At 34.8% G+C, this 14801-nt stretch overlaps 1 protein-coding gene across 3 annotated transcripts in view; it reads right to left on the bottom strand.

The window, feature by feature from the left end:
- The window catches only part of Etfa (electron transfer flavoprotein subunit alpha), a 62135-nt gene that overhangs the window by 24274 nt on the left and 23060 nt on the right, over nucleotides 1–14801 (bottom strand). For all 3 annotated transcript variants that reach the window (XM_010626031.3, XM_010626051.3, XM_010626022.3), the window contains exons 5-9: nucleotides 13995–14094; nucleotides 12966–13076; nucleotides 11101–11202; nucleotides 9901–9969; nucleotides 9216–9298 (exon numbers count right to left, since the gene is read on the bottom strand). In XM_010626031.3, the coding sequence (XP_010624333.1) occupies nucleotides 9216–9298; nucleotides 9901–9969; nucleotides 11101–11202; nucleotides 12966–13076; nucleotides 13995–14094 (465 nt within the window). The remainder of the gene's footprint in view (nucleotides 1–9215; nucleotides 9299–9900; nucleotides 9970–11100; nucleotides 11203–12965; nucleotides 13077–13994; nucleotides 14095–14801) is intronic.

The following is a 14801-nucleotide window of genomic DNA, read 5'->3' as shown; positions in this document are numbered from 1 at the left end:
AGAACTTCCAAGAATTGATAACAAAAAGGCAAACACTTTAATAGAAAAATGTGCAGAAGATGAAAACATGAAATATTCTGAGGGGAGAAAAGCCATAAATGGATATTTAGCACATGAAGTCCCTAGTACTTAGGGATAAAACAGATAAAAAGCACCTTAATTTCAAGTCCAGACTAGCAAGATTTTTTTTGTAATTGTGGTAAAACATACAGAACATCACCCTGAGCATTTGTGAGTGGACAGTTCTGAAGCATTAAGTATATTCATTGTGTGCAAACATAACTACATAAACATTGGAGGAAGAAAACATAAGAGTTTTCAATGACATTATATATACACACACACACACACACACACATACATATATATATACACACATATATACACACACATACATATATACACACACACACATATAAGTATTATTTTATTTTATTTTTATTTTTTATACATACATATATATATACACACATATATACACACACACATACATATATACACACACACACATATAAGTATTATTTTATTTTATTTTTATTTTTTAGTACCAGGGATCGAACTTGGGTCCTTGCACTTGCAAGGCAGGCAGTAGAACAAGTGAACTAAATCCCCAGCCCTGCAATATTCTTTCTTAAAGTCCGTGGTAAAAAGATGTTCACTATTTTATTTCAACATAGTTTTGCATACACAAATTTTTTAACGAAAATCATGGGAAGTAAAGTGAATACAGCAAATGTGAACTAACTGTAGTTTTCAAACAGCTTAGCAAAAGACATGGGAGCACTGGGAGTTGGAATGCAAAGAGGCTGCATGGGAAGTACAGGGCTTCATTTCAAGACTAGGACAAGGCTAGAAGAGAGGAGGAAACAATGGCCCCAGAAGAACAAGAGGCACCATCCTAAAGGAAATGATAGGCTCCAGAGGGCAGTGGAGACTCCAGCATTAAACAAGGATCATGTCCTTCTTTGACACATGTAGATAAGCTGGACTTTTGTATCATTTTTACTTTTATATCAAATACAGTCAGCTTACTGGTGAAATAAAGGGAAAAGCCCTTTCTGAGAATAAGGAAATTATACTAAATAGATTTTTTAATGGGTGACAATTTAAAATAATGTATTTGAAATACAGAAGACAAAATCAAAATTCAATTCAGGTAGATAGATATGTAGACAGCCACCTGAAGATACACAATTCACCATTTATTTCAGAACACATTTACCTTTACAATGTGCTCTAGGCTCTAGTTATTCTGTAAACTCTCAGAAAAATGAGAAAGGGAGCTGAACTAGTAGTACTCTACACATACCACCCACTTCAACTCCACTTCTTCCTCACAAAATCTCATTTGAAGGGTTCTATAAATTGTTAATGTGCAACTTTACCCTAGCATAATCATGAACAACAGGCACAAAATCAAATGATTTCAGCCCTCACAGAAATATACTTAGTATTAAGCAATTGGCCCACATGAAGGGACATTATAAAAAGTCCTATGAAGCTACTGTTCTATTTATAGTAAAGGCATTGTTGAGAATGTAATCAATAATCCTCTTTATAAAGACTCAAAGGACATAAGTCTCTCAGATCTTGATACTAGGTCAAACAATACTTTCCATGTAAAGTTAGTTTGTTTTTACCTTTAGGGCACTGTAAATCAAGGCACTGGTATTTCTCACTATGAACTAGCTTCTAGAAATCCTAATGCCAAATCTCCAGCCGACATCTAGCAAACCACACAAAACTTTATTCAAAATCTTTCTTCCAGTTTCAACGTATCTTCTCAACCTTTGTCTACCTTTCACCTGAATTTCCTCAAGACCATTCAAGGCCAAGTTTGGCTGCCACAGACAAGACATGGGTGGCGATGACCCGACTAAGACTGTGGTAAGTAAAGAACCAAGACCACCCCTACCACAATCAAGAGATGAAAGGCTAAGGAGATGTGCTAACTGCATGCAATACTTCACCCTAAAGTGGAGGAGGATGACTGTAACGAATACTATTAGGGTAACGGATAAAATTATAATATTAAAATGTGGAAATTTTGAATTGGAATATGAAATGACAAAATTGGGATATAAAACATAACTGTACTTGGGTTGTGTAAGAGAAATATACCTTGAGATTATAGCTAAAGAGCTATAAGGTCGGCCGGGCGTGGTGGTGCACGCCTGTAATACCAGCACTTGGGAGGATGAGGCAGGAGGATTGCTGTGAGTTCGAGACCAGCCTGAGCTACATAGTGAGTTCCAAATTTTGAATTGATATGAAATGACAAAATTGGGATATAAAACATAACTGTACTTGGGTTGTGTAAGAGAAATATACCTTGAGATTATAGCTAAAGAGCTATAAGGTCGGCCGGGCGTGGTGGTGCACGCCTGTAATCCCAGCGCTTGGGAGGATGAGGCAGGAGGATTGCTGTGAGTTCGAGACCAGCCTGAGCTACATAGTGAGTTCCAGGTCAGTTTCAACTACATAGTGAGACCCTATCTCAAAAAACAAACAAACAAACAAACAAAAAGAGCTATAAGGTTATTATCAAACAATTCAGGAAAAAGTCAATGTATATAGTAATATATATATGCATATATACATCTATATAGTATTCACATACAGTTTTGGTATTGGGTTTTTTTTTTGGTACCAGAGATGGAAATCAGGACCTTGCGCTTGCAAGGTAGGAGCAGCACCACTGAGTTAAATTCCTGGTCCCATATAGTATTATTTTTAAATTCAATTTTTTGTTAAGTCTGAAATTATTTCCAAATAAAAAAAATTTTAAATAAAAAGAGGTCTCTGTTGTAATAGTGAGGTATGGACTCACTAGTTTCCAACTGCTGGGTCTGAATTCTTACAGGAACTGTTCCACGCGTGTTCAATAATCTTTCATATGTATAAATTATTATGAATGTCAAAAAGCATTTAAAGGCATACCTGGGCATTAGGTATTTTCTCAAATAATTGATTTTGTAAAATAACATTTAAAAAATAACATTATTATTTTGTCAATAGGAAATTTACTACTTATCATCAGAAAGTGCTGTTTTCCTTCCAAAGATATTGTAGAATAGTAAAACAGAAAACATGGGATCTTTTAATACAAAGCTGAAAATGAGGAAAAAGAAATCAAGCTTTAAATGAGTCAAGAGGCTTCAGACCCAAATTAAACAAGAATAAATGAAAGTGATGTGTTTCTGTTTTAAAAACAAAGAAATACAGCATTAGAGTTGGATGAGGAAAAGTGCGGTTTAACAGCAGGCGATTCAAGTGGGGTAGCTGGTAGAGGAGATTTTGGATGTCCACAAGTGTGACTCTTGCCAGTTGTGAGATACGGCTGCCAAAAGCCAAATGAAATATTAAGTAGCATTAATTAAGATATTCTTCAGGGAGATAATGACCCAACTCTGCAGTCAGAATACACATAAGGTAATGCATTCAATTTTGGGCCTCAGGATTCCTGGGAACAGCCCTGAGGGAATAGCTTGCAACAGGCTTATCTCCTGCTAAAAACAACTCTAAAACCTGGTTAAAACACAGATAGCAACTGTTGCAATACCTTGATCAACTCAGACAGGTAGGGTTTGAAGAGCCAGAGTCCTGCATGCAAAGGAGGGAGGCCTACTGATTCTCAAAATTTGGTCTATATATACCTGTGAGCCTCAAGATCCCAGGGAGTCGGCAATTAGTCTGATCCTAACACTTACAGGTCATTTGTCCATTTTTCTCCCATTCTCTCATGAATGTATGCAACAGCTTGTCAGAGGCTGTATGACTTTTAGGAATTCACTACTCTGATGGTTAACAGAATTCTGCAATCACATTTTTATGTTTCCTAAAATTTGTGTAAGGTAGGTCATTTCAGGCACATGTGTTTGTTCTCAGTACAAAAAAGCAGTCTGTGCTCTTAGTTATAACTGCTGTAATTTCTGTAATCTCATTGTTCAATAAATCATTATTTAAAGTGCCAGAGATTTCTATGTGTGCAAGGAAAAAAAGAACACTTTGCTTTCTTATAAGATAGTGGCATTGAAGTTTTCTTGAAAACTTTCATATATTTTAAATTTTCTCTAAAACTATTTTAGATTTTGACATTATACTGAAGACAACTCACTTTCTCAGCCGACAGCTGCAGTATCTGTTTAAAAATTCTGAAAAACAATAAAACTGGTAACAATTCTGTAATTAATGGGAAAGAAGAATGTAAGAAATACTGTATAAAATTAGAAAAAAACTGTGATAATATGATGAAAGTTATCTTTCTCTTGGCTTATATAGGTTAGTAATTCCCTTATTGTTTCCTAAACAAGAAAAATAACTGTCATTTTAAAAACAGTCATTCAGAATTTAGAGGAAAATAAATTGGATTTTATTTTAAACATAGATGTGATGAGTTCAAAAGGTCAATTAAACTTTTCTAACTAGAAAAGGTCACTAAAGCATCTTAAGTTATATTTCATTGTCTAGAGAAGATTAATAAAGGTAACTACTAATAAAGGTGAAGACTTAGGAACAACATTGTTCAGTGCCTGCTAGATGAAAAATCAGTGCAGGAAATGATGGCACTGACACATTCCAATGGTAGCTACTGAATAAGAGATTTAGCTGCAAATATGAACACTAAGTTAGTATCTTCTGCAGAATTATACTTTGGCCTAACAGACAAATCTACAGACACAATTGGGTTAGCTGCTTTACTTTAATTTGTCTAGTATTAACCCCAACTAGTCACTTAAGAAATTGTAGAGGGAGTGGCTGGGGTTCTAACCAAAGGCCTCACACACTAGGCAAGTACTTCACCAATGAGCAACAGTCTGGTCCTGAAAAATTATTTTATATGAATTGCTTGGTAAGAAACTCTAGAGGCACTGACACATTCAACACACTAAATAACTTCTCGAGTCTTGGAGTTTATCCTGTAAAAACTGCACTGACACTGAATTGATGGTGTAAAAACAATGGTGGGTAAAACTGTTGTTCCCTTAGCAATAATCATGGTGGGGCACCAAAGTGCACTCAATGTCACTGTATTCTCTACAGCCACATATTCAGTTAAAAAAAAAAAAAGCCATTTCCTTTAAGAATGTCCTTGATGGAGCAGTGAGAATTATTGATTCTCTTCAATCCTGACTTCTGAGCATTCATATATTTAATATTCTGTGTGACAAATCATGAAAAGACACTTTCACTCATACCAACACAGTGATGACCCCAAGGAAAGTATATGACGGTTGGAGTTTCAGGCTGAACTGGACACTTTTTTTTTTTTGGTACCGGGCATTGAACTTGGTTCCTTGGGCTTGCAAGACAGGCCACTAAACCACTGAGCTAAATCCTTGGCCCCTCAACTGGACACTTTTGACGAAACACCATTTTTACTGTAAAGAACAACTGGTAGACATTTGTGATTTTAGAAGATATTTTATTGAAAAAAAGTGAATTTATCAATTCTGAAACTAGTACTGAAACTAGTAATATATGTACTGTCAAGGTCAAAATTTGAGCTTAAAAAAAAGTGACAATTATATTTCTAAAAATCTTGTATCCATGATTATGAGCTCTGAAGACTCTTCTAAGAACTTAAGTGGTGATACTAATGAATGCGGTCTTTTGATAATAACAAATGTGTTCACAGATGAAAGATCTGCATAATTCAGTAAACCATCATTTTCTAAATGAACAGGGCCTGATGTCATACAACAGCAAAACATCCATTCTAAATGTAATACAGACCAAAAGAGTTTAATGTCAGAGTCTGAAAAGGTCACTGATATGATTTCAGAGTCTACGCTGAAAAATAAACAGTAAGAAAACTAATGCATGTCAACTTTGGGTGTAGCATAAGGAATACACACAATTATCTGAAAAGGTTACCGTTTAACATTTCTTTCTTTTCCAACTATCTAACTGTGTAATGCTAGATTTTCTTCACGCTCTCCAAACCAATATATAGGGTATGATCAAAATATATGGTGAATGTTTAAATTAAATTAAAATTTGTGAAAGACAAATAGCTATTAACCCCACTCAAAATACTTCCTTTTGCTTAGAATGCACTTACCCACTGTTCTTGCCACTTTCTGAAGCAGTTTAAAGTTATCTTTCATGAATATTTTTAACAAGATGTGATAAAAAATATGGTGAATGCTGCTGCCAAGTGCCATCCAATAGAGAGGCAGGCTCATAAAAACATTAGTGTGCTCTCATCCACCTTATTCCCTGGATCTGGTACCACAGGACTTCTGGCTTTTCTTCAAAGTCAAAATGATCATGAAAAGTAAACATTTTGAATCAATTCAGGACATCAAGGCTGCTGTTAGCAACACAACTAAAGATACTCATGAAGACTTCCAGAACTGCTTCAGAAAGCGGCAAGAAGGATGAGTACGTTTGATCTGAGTGGAGGTGTTTTGAAGGGAATTAATGGCAATGTGCCTTTTACTGTAATACATTTTTAAAAATGTAAACATCCACCCAAAGTATATGATATTCACAGAGTACACTGAGAGCAGAAATAAGAATCTAGTACCCCCCTATTAAGCCAGATATCCAGCCAAAAGACATTTTAAAATACCATTATTGTCATTAAATTTATTTTTGAGAAGATATTAAAATATTTAGTGGCTTTATTATTGTTTTCAAATGAATTAACAAATATTTAAAGCTTTCTCAGTTTTAATTTCTAATACAGTAATATCAATAGATAGGATAATAGGAGGCCCCACTGACTTTACAAAGTAAGTCCTGAAAAATATGAATAGGACCTGTATTATGTATCACTGTTAATGTCCTGATTTTAAAAACTGTACTGTGGTTATTCAGGAATATGTTCTGTATGACTTACAGTATTTGGAGATGACAGGGCATCAACTCAGCAACTTATTCTCAAAAATGGTCCATAAAAAACAAAATTTTTTATTCTGTACTTGCCAGTTTTCTATAAAACTGAGTGTTTCCAAAAGAACATTTTTAGAGCCTTAAACACATACACACACATGTGCATGCACAAATATATACATATCTATGTTTAACCCTGAGTTAATAAATCAGAATCTCTGGAGAGTCATATGATTTATGTTAAAGTCTTCAAAGCATTTAATATATTTACTTTCCTTACAAAGAAATTCAGTAGCTCTCTCTATTCATAAGAGTAATGTTGAATAAAGCTGACTGTAAGAAATTTATTTCCCACACAAAAAAGGATGCCACCAGTCATTCACTCCCTGCCACTCTGCTAGTCTATTTGATGACTGTAAATGCTCTCTTTCCATCAGTGAAAGTTTTGTCTGTCACCTCAGTGTGTATTTCTGAGTTTTTTGCAAAAGTATTTTTTATTTAGAAGGTACACCTTTTATAAAACCAGGCCTGAAGATGCCTATTCACGTAAAACATGATTTCCACAAGAAATATGTGTGTGCCACATGTAATTAAATGCCATAGAAAGCTCTAGCTCATCTGCTCAATAAATCCACTCTCCTGGTGGGACGTGTGGCATGGCAAGCAAGCAGGTCATATCACATGGTGTTTTGACTCAATTTATGAAGAGTTTTAGAGCCTACATTAAGTTTTGAGATCCTATCTGACTACAAATAAGCTAAGAAACACTAGAGGTATTAAGCAAAAGAAGAAAAACTGCTTCATGAGACTATCAAAATTGGAAGTTCTGTTCATCAAAAGAAAGTGAATTAGGGAAGCCCTAACACATGAAGAAATACTCACAGTAAATATTTGAAAAAGAATTTGTATTCAAATTATATAAATAACTCCTAGAAAGAAAAATACAAAAATAAGCCATTTTAAAAGGGCAAAAGACTCAAACAGATACTTCAAAACAAACATCAAAGACAAGCCTTAAAATCTGTGGCTATTTTGAAATTTTGAGTGCATATATCAAAGAATAAGATAAAGATATGATTTTTTAATATACATGACATCTCATTTTGAAATAAAAATATTTTGTTTTGAATTACATTAAAAATGTATTTTCCTCATGCAATACAGGTTTAAACTGGCTAAAAATAACGTTCAGTACAAACTTAAGACTATCTAAGAAATGTGAACAGTAATTCCAAGTTGTTGGTGATTCAACTCTGAAACCAAAATTTTCTACTTTTCTAAGTTTTCGAAATCTTTAACTGAAGAATATTCTAGTATCACTTATCTGTATGAATCAGAACTTTCTGAAATTCAGGCTGCTAGCCAAAAGGCAGAAAGAAAGTAGGTCTTCAGGAAGATATAAACCTAAAATTCTCCTATTGAAATGATATAGCAATAGATAATTATTTTTAACAACTGAAAATTCAGGTAAATGGTGTTAAAATAACAAATTACATCAAATACAATCTGTATCACGACAATGGCATGTTTTATGGCTTCTATCTAGACGCCCCCTCCCCCAAACCTCATTCAGTCATAGGTGGGGCTTTTTGGAGGTGACTGGATCCAGGGTATGTGATGCTAGGATCAAGGATATGATGCTGCTGGGACTGATTCATGGTGTGATACTAGGATTAAGGGTGCCCCACTCTGGGTATGCGTGCTACCCACCCCTAATGGTAAGCAGCATGCTGCTTGCTACTTTACTGCTTTGCCACCTTGTGCCCACCATGAACTGTTCTTCCTCTGCAATACCCCTTTGCCATGCCATTCTGCCTTGGAGCCAGTCAACTATGAAATGAAACCTCTATAGACTATGAGTTAAATAAACCTTCCTTCTTTAAAAAGAAAAAAAGACTAAAATTATTACTCACAGCCCCCAACTGCCAACTTCTGTGCTCATTAAAACAAGTTCTCTGGTCTTACTGGTCTTGTACTCTAAAGGCTTTTTGGCAAATAAATGTTATCAATGTGAATTTACAAAATCAACCTAATAAGAAAATAAAAACTAAGAAAGTAGCTCAATAGTGGAGCATTTACCTAGCAAACTCAAAGCCCCGGGTTACACACAAACACACACACACACACACACAGAGTAATGAAATAATCTGTTCCTTAAAAATTTTTGAAAAATAATTCTGGGTTTAAGAACTGCTAAGCCTTTTCTTGAGACCAAGAAATACAGAGACCTTGTGACAAGGACATATTCACTATGGTAATGGCCAAGTGCTTAGGAACATTAAGTAAGACATAAATCACTGTGATTATTGTTCACAAACACATATAGTGCTTATCCCCACAGAATTGTGCATGGCATATTTTATTGCAATACTTACTGGTGCTACGATTTTTCCTGTCTGACCAACCTGCATATCATTGGGAACGAAGCCAGCATCAACAGCTGCTCGGGATGCACCAACTAAGGAGGAAAATAACCATTGTTTTTCAGGCTCTATGATTCAGCTGATAAGACATTCATTAATAAGCACAAAGATATGAATATAGTACAGTTTTTATAAAGAACTTTAAAAATTCCTGTCACCGAGAACTCTAAATACTAAGTACCGGTATATTTTTCAAGAAAACACCTTCTATTAATACCCACTAATTTCAGGTTTTAAATTGCGCTGAATCCTTTTTTTTTTTTTTTTTTTAATTAGGGTCTCAGTATGTTGCCCAGGCTGGGCCCAAACTCATAAACTCAAGGTATCTTCCCACCTCACCATTCCCAATTACTGAAACCACAGAGTGTGCCACCATGCCAAATTTGGCTTCTGCCTGCTTTATCAAAGAAGAAACCTGTATTATAATCTATTTAGGCTATCTTCACATGACACTCTCTCCTCAGTAAACCCTGTATCATTTATTTGAAGGCCTAAGAAAAATTATTTTCAAGAAGAAAACTGAAAACCACAGAAAGAAAAAAGTGCACCTTTAAATGACTTATGCATAAATGAAATAATAAAGAAAAAATATTTCCAATGACAAAAGAACATGTCTCCCCTAAGAAAGTATCTTTACCTGCAGCATGTAGTTGATCTGCCAAGTCATACAACAACTTAAAATTCTCTCCACTCTTCAAACCACGACCTTATTTAAAAAAAAAAAAGACGTAAAAAGCAAGCATACATTCCATTCTATAAATATGCTATTGTGTAAATCTGAAGGAAGTTTCATATTATACAACTGCCATGTTAACCATGACTCCTCTATAAAACCTTTTCTGAATTCTACTGATACTCCTACACTTCTCCTATGAAGCATTCAACACTATAGCAATTAACTAGTCAAGCAATAGTGTAATCTTTACTATCAGTTTTTTCCACTAGAATGAAAACTTATTGTAGGATCCATATCTATCTAAAATATTGCTATTATATCTGTAATGTTTAGCAAAACTCTATACATAGCAGATACCAAATAAATATCCTCTGAATGACTGAATGAAGTACTTGAGTAGAAGTCACCCTGATAGACTTTAAACTTAAGATCAAGAACAATCTGCCTTTTCATTTTTCTTTCTCCAGGACTTTGCAATAAAATTGTCATGGAACAGATACTCAATGAAAAATAAGTGAATAAACAAGTCAAATACATAGAAGTCTGTTGGAAGATTATTTCTTGATGGTTGATTTGATAATTTAAAATCATGCCAGTGCTTATTTTTCAAAAAGTCAACCATCAGGCTATAAAAAAGCCTTTTCTTAAAAAAAGAAGGAGCATACCACATTAAAAAACAAGTCTTCTATAATACTAACAGCTTTGGTGTCAAATTAGAAGAAATTTTCAGTGTTATACAGATACCTCTACAGTACAACCCTGGAAGTCCTTGAAAGTGGAATGAAATAGGGGATATTATAGAGAAAATGGCCCTGAGGTTCCAGTCAGCTTTCCCTGATTCGGAACCAATCACACTCTTCAGAATAATACAGAAGGCTATTAATAAGAAAAGATACCAAGTGGCAAAATTAAAGACAAGATTTGTACCATACTCCCCCTGGTGCCAATGACTTAGATGTACAACAGAAAGCCCAACTGGGTACTAATTGTTTTTAATTTCCTTTTCCTAATTAGTTGAAATGGGAATAACATTTGCAACTTACCAACTTTTTACATTTGAAAAGAAGTCCATGTGCCTTTAAAATACCCAAACAAACAAACAAAAAAATCACAGTACTGTAAAATTTATGTCATTTTTTAAAAAATTAACATTTGACTTACCACCAGATACGACCACTTTGGCACCAGTCAGCTCTGGCCGATCACTTTTCGTTAACTTCTGGTCAAGCCACTCTGATATTCCCACTGGTGAAGAACTTGGTGCTGCATATGTGACACACAGAATAAAACAATGACTATGATATCAAGTTCTAATATGACAGTTACTTTATGAGAAACACAAAGTCTAATGCCATGAAATTCAAGTTATTAATTAATATGAATTTTCTGTGCTTCTAATTTCATTTTTTATTATGGCAGACTTCAGTGGGCAAGATTTCAGCCTTTGCCTCATTAGTCATTTAACTTTTAAGAAGCCATTTAATGCTCTGAGTTAATCTGTAAAAACCAGAAAAATCTGGGCTGGGATTTAACTTAGTGGTGTCACCACCTGCCTCGCAAATGCAAGGTCCTGAGTTCAATTCCTGGTACCAAAAAAAAAAACCAGAAAAATCTTATTTCTACAAAGTTCAAATAAGCTGTTATATGTGTTAAAATGCAATTCCTTCTATATACTTATTATTATTATGTTCTTCTATTGAGTCACTCAAGTATTACAATAGAAAATACTGATAAGAGTACCAAGTCTTAGCATCACTAAGACAGATGAATCTTAATGGATCCTTTCTCTATCTTTCTAAATGACCAGAGCAACTATCCCAGTCTCAAAGATACTAATTTGAACCATCAGGAAAATGCAAATCAAAATCACAAGGACACATCACCTCACTCCTATTAAAATAGCCATTATCTAAAAGAAAAAGATAACAATTGTTGGTGAGGATGTGAAGAAACATGAACCTTTACACACTGCTGACAGAAATGTAAATTAGTATAGCATTATGGTGCAGTATAATAGTTCCTAAAAAAAACAAAACCAAAAACAAAACTACCATATGATCCCACAATCCTATCAATAGGTGTATATCCAAAGGAAATTAAATCAGCATGTTGAAGAGATATACCTGCATTCTCACTTTCACTATAGCACTATTTATAATAATGAAGATACAGAATCAACCAAGATGATCATTATGAATGAATGGCTAAAGGAAATATGGCACAGATAACTGAATACTGTCCAACCACTTAAAGGACAAATTCTGTAATTGTGACAATCTTGATAATCCTATAATATGATCTCAGTTCTATATGGAATCTAAAACAGTTGCTATCACAGAAGCAGAAAGTAAAATGGTGGTTATCAGAAGCTAAGGTGGTTAGAGGGGAGAGAAAGACACTAGCAGGATATATGACTGTAGTTAAAAAGGAGAGGTATTCCTTAATGTCCAGAATAGGCAGACATATAGGGACAGAATGTAGCTAAGTTAATCACCAGTGGCTGAGGGAGGGACAACTGATGACAGAAAGATGGAGAGATGGTAAATGACTACTAATGGTTACAGTTTCTGTTTGGGGTGATGAAAATGTTCTAAAATAAATTTTAGTGATGGTTACACAGTGCTGTGAGCATTCTAAGAACCACTGGATTGGATACTTTAAATTGGTGAATGGTAGGATATGTGAATTTTATCTCAAGCTATTTTTCTTAAAAGATATTGTGAAGACATAAATTATAATTATTATTTATTTTTGCATAACCTTGGGAATAACTTGGTAACTTTAATAACCTTGGGAACATCATTTTTATTGTATTTCTAATACTCTACATTAGAAATTTAACCTTAGGCTATCTCCTATTCTAATAAAATCTGTGAACTTAAAAAAATAAGAAAGAAAACCAAGCAATCAAAATGGAGCCAGGGATTTAGTTCAGCAGTGCTACCACCTGCCTCGAAAGTGCAAGGTCCTGAGTTCGAGCCCCAGTACCAGAAAAACAAACAAACAAAGCTCCAATGAACACTCACCATTTTCTGAACTGGCACTACCTCCACTTGTTGCTGCAGCTTCAAAAGATGTTCCTCGGACAGAAAACACCTTTACTTTCTCATCACACTTCACTGTACACAAAGCATTTCCTGAAATACACAATTTGTCTTTTAGAAAGCAATTGCGAAAGGCAACAACACACATATTCCTTTCAGGCTCAGAATTTACTTCACAAAGACAAGAAACAACTATGGATCAGTTGTTTTCTACCCTATTGCACAGAAAGAAAAGAAGACCCTGACAGTAAAGAAATATGTTCATGGGCATTAGTACAACTCTAGATGGCTTATAAACAGGACACGTCTGACACACCTGGAAGTAAGAAACAGGAACAGACAGCCAAACTAAGCACACCCTTCCCACAAATCTCGCTCCTCTAAAACACAATACAATCAGTAATCTAAGACTGAGAGTTGTGATGACCTAATGAGGATGGAGCTACCATATACACTGAAGGAGGATATCCGGGAAAACCTGGAAAGGCATAAAGAGCAAATTTAGATGTGCCAAGATTGTAAAAGGATGTGACATATTTCTTAGAAATTAGCAATCCCATTAAAAGTGACCTAAACTATGACCAAGTATCTCTCCTCTGAATCACGTAACTTTAATAAGAAAGAACAGAATTCAATGATTTCTCCAACCCCACTGGACCAGTGTGTTCAACAAAAGATCAATCCACCAAAGAGACACAGAAATGAGTTTCTTAATGACACAGCAAGGGAAAAGGAGATGCAAAGATGGAAAACACTATTTAAAAAGGAAAAAAAAATGCTTATTGACTACTCAAAAACTCTCCACAAACTTAAGTGACAGACAGGAAGGAAAATGCTGTGCTGAGTGACATAACATGGTACAGTGGCGGTTCTAGAGTAAGATTTTTCTCAGAAACCTTAAGATGGTCCATTTAAAGCAACTGTATGGCTGCTTAAAATCCTAACTCCAAGATTTATTTATACTTTTTACTAAAATTTAATACTGATTAATAATTTTCCTTGGGAACTCACCTGCATAAATAGTTCTCACAAATGTGTCAGGTGACTTGATCTCAATGATGTCGGAAATCGGGGAAACATCAAGTTTGGCTGCTATTCTGGGCATAAGGTTCTAAAGGCACAATAAGCAGTGAGTTACATGTATATATCCTATTGGATGACTATAAACTATGAACAATGACATCTTCTAAAGGCAGTCTATGGAAACTTTAATTCAAATTATTTATCCCATCTTTATACAACTTCAAGCCCAGATTTGTGGGTACTCTGAAACTAAGTGAATGCCTATCATTTCTCTAACTACATTAAGAGTTTTATAAGGTTTACAACAATAAATTAGTTTAATTCAATACGTTGAATTAGGAGGTAAGACATTTGCTTTAATAAATGTTGATTTTAAAATATGACTCTATGGATCACTGAATTTAGGCAAGATAGAAAAATTCAGAATAGTAAAATTCTCAAATACCGAAAAAGATTACATTATATATACCAATGGATATTAAAGAAAACATTTCACCTTTTGCTGAAACTGGTGTTGCAAAAAAGATCAAAACTAACGTGAGCAGTAGCCAGCATGCTGTGTGTAAAAAGAGCAGCAGAAATAAATGCATGTACTTGTACTCTGTGCGTGTAACATCTCTGGACTCGATACCGGTGCTAACTTCGCTCTCACTTGCTGACATCCTTGGGAAAGTCACAATCTCCCCAGCTCTCAGTTACTCTCTCACACTGAGAGAAGAAAAGCTCTACAATTCTAGTCTGACGTTCTATGACTCTAGGGCTCTAAATCAGAAGAAGATCAGTTAGTGAAGACTA

Source organism: Fukomys damarensis, unplaced genomic scaffold (assembly GCF_012274545.1).
Source record: "Fukomys damarensis isolate Sample0158 unplaced genomic scaffold, DMR_v1.0_HiC HiC_scaffold_25, whole genome shotgun sequence".
Lineage (NCBI taxonomy): Eukaryota > Metazoa > Chordata > Mammalia > Rodentia > Bathyergidae > Fukomys > Fukomys damarensis.
The sequence above is the reverse complement of the archived record's forward strand: the minus strand, read 5'-3'. Positions and strand labels throughout refer to the sequence as shown.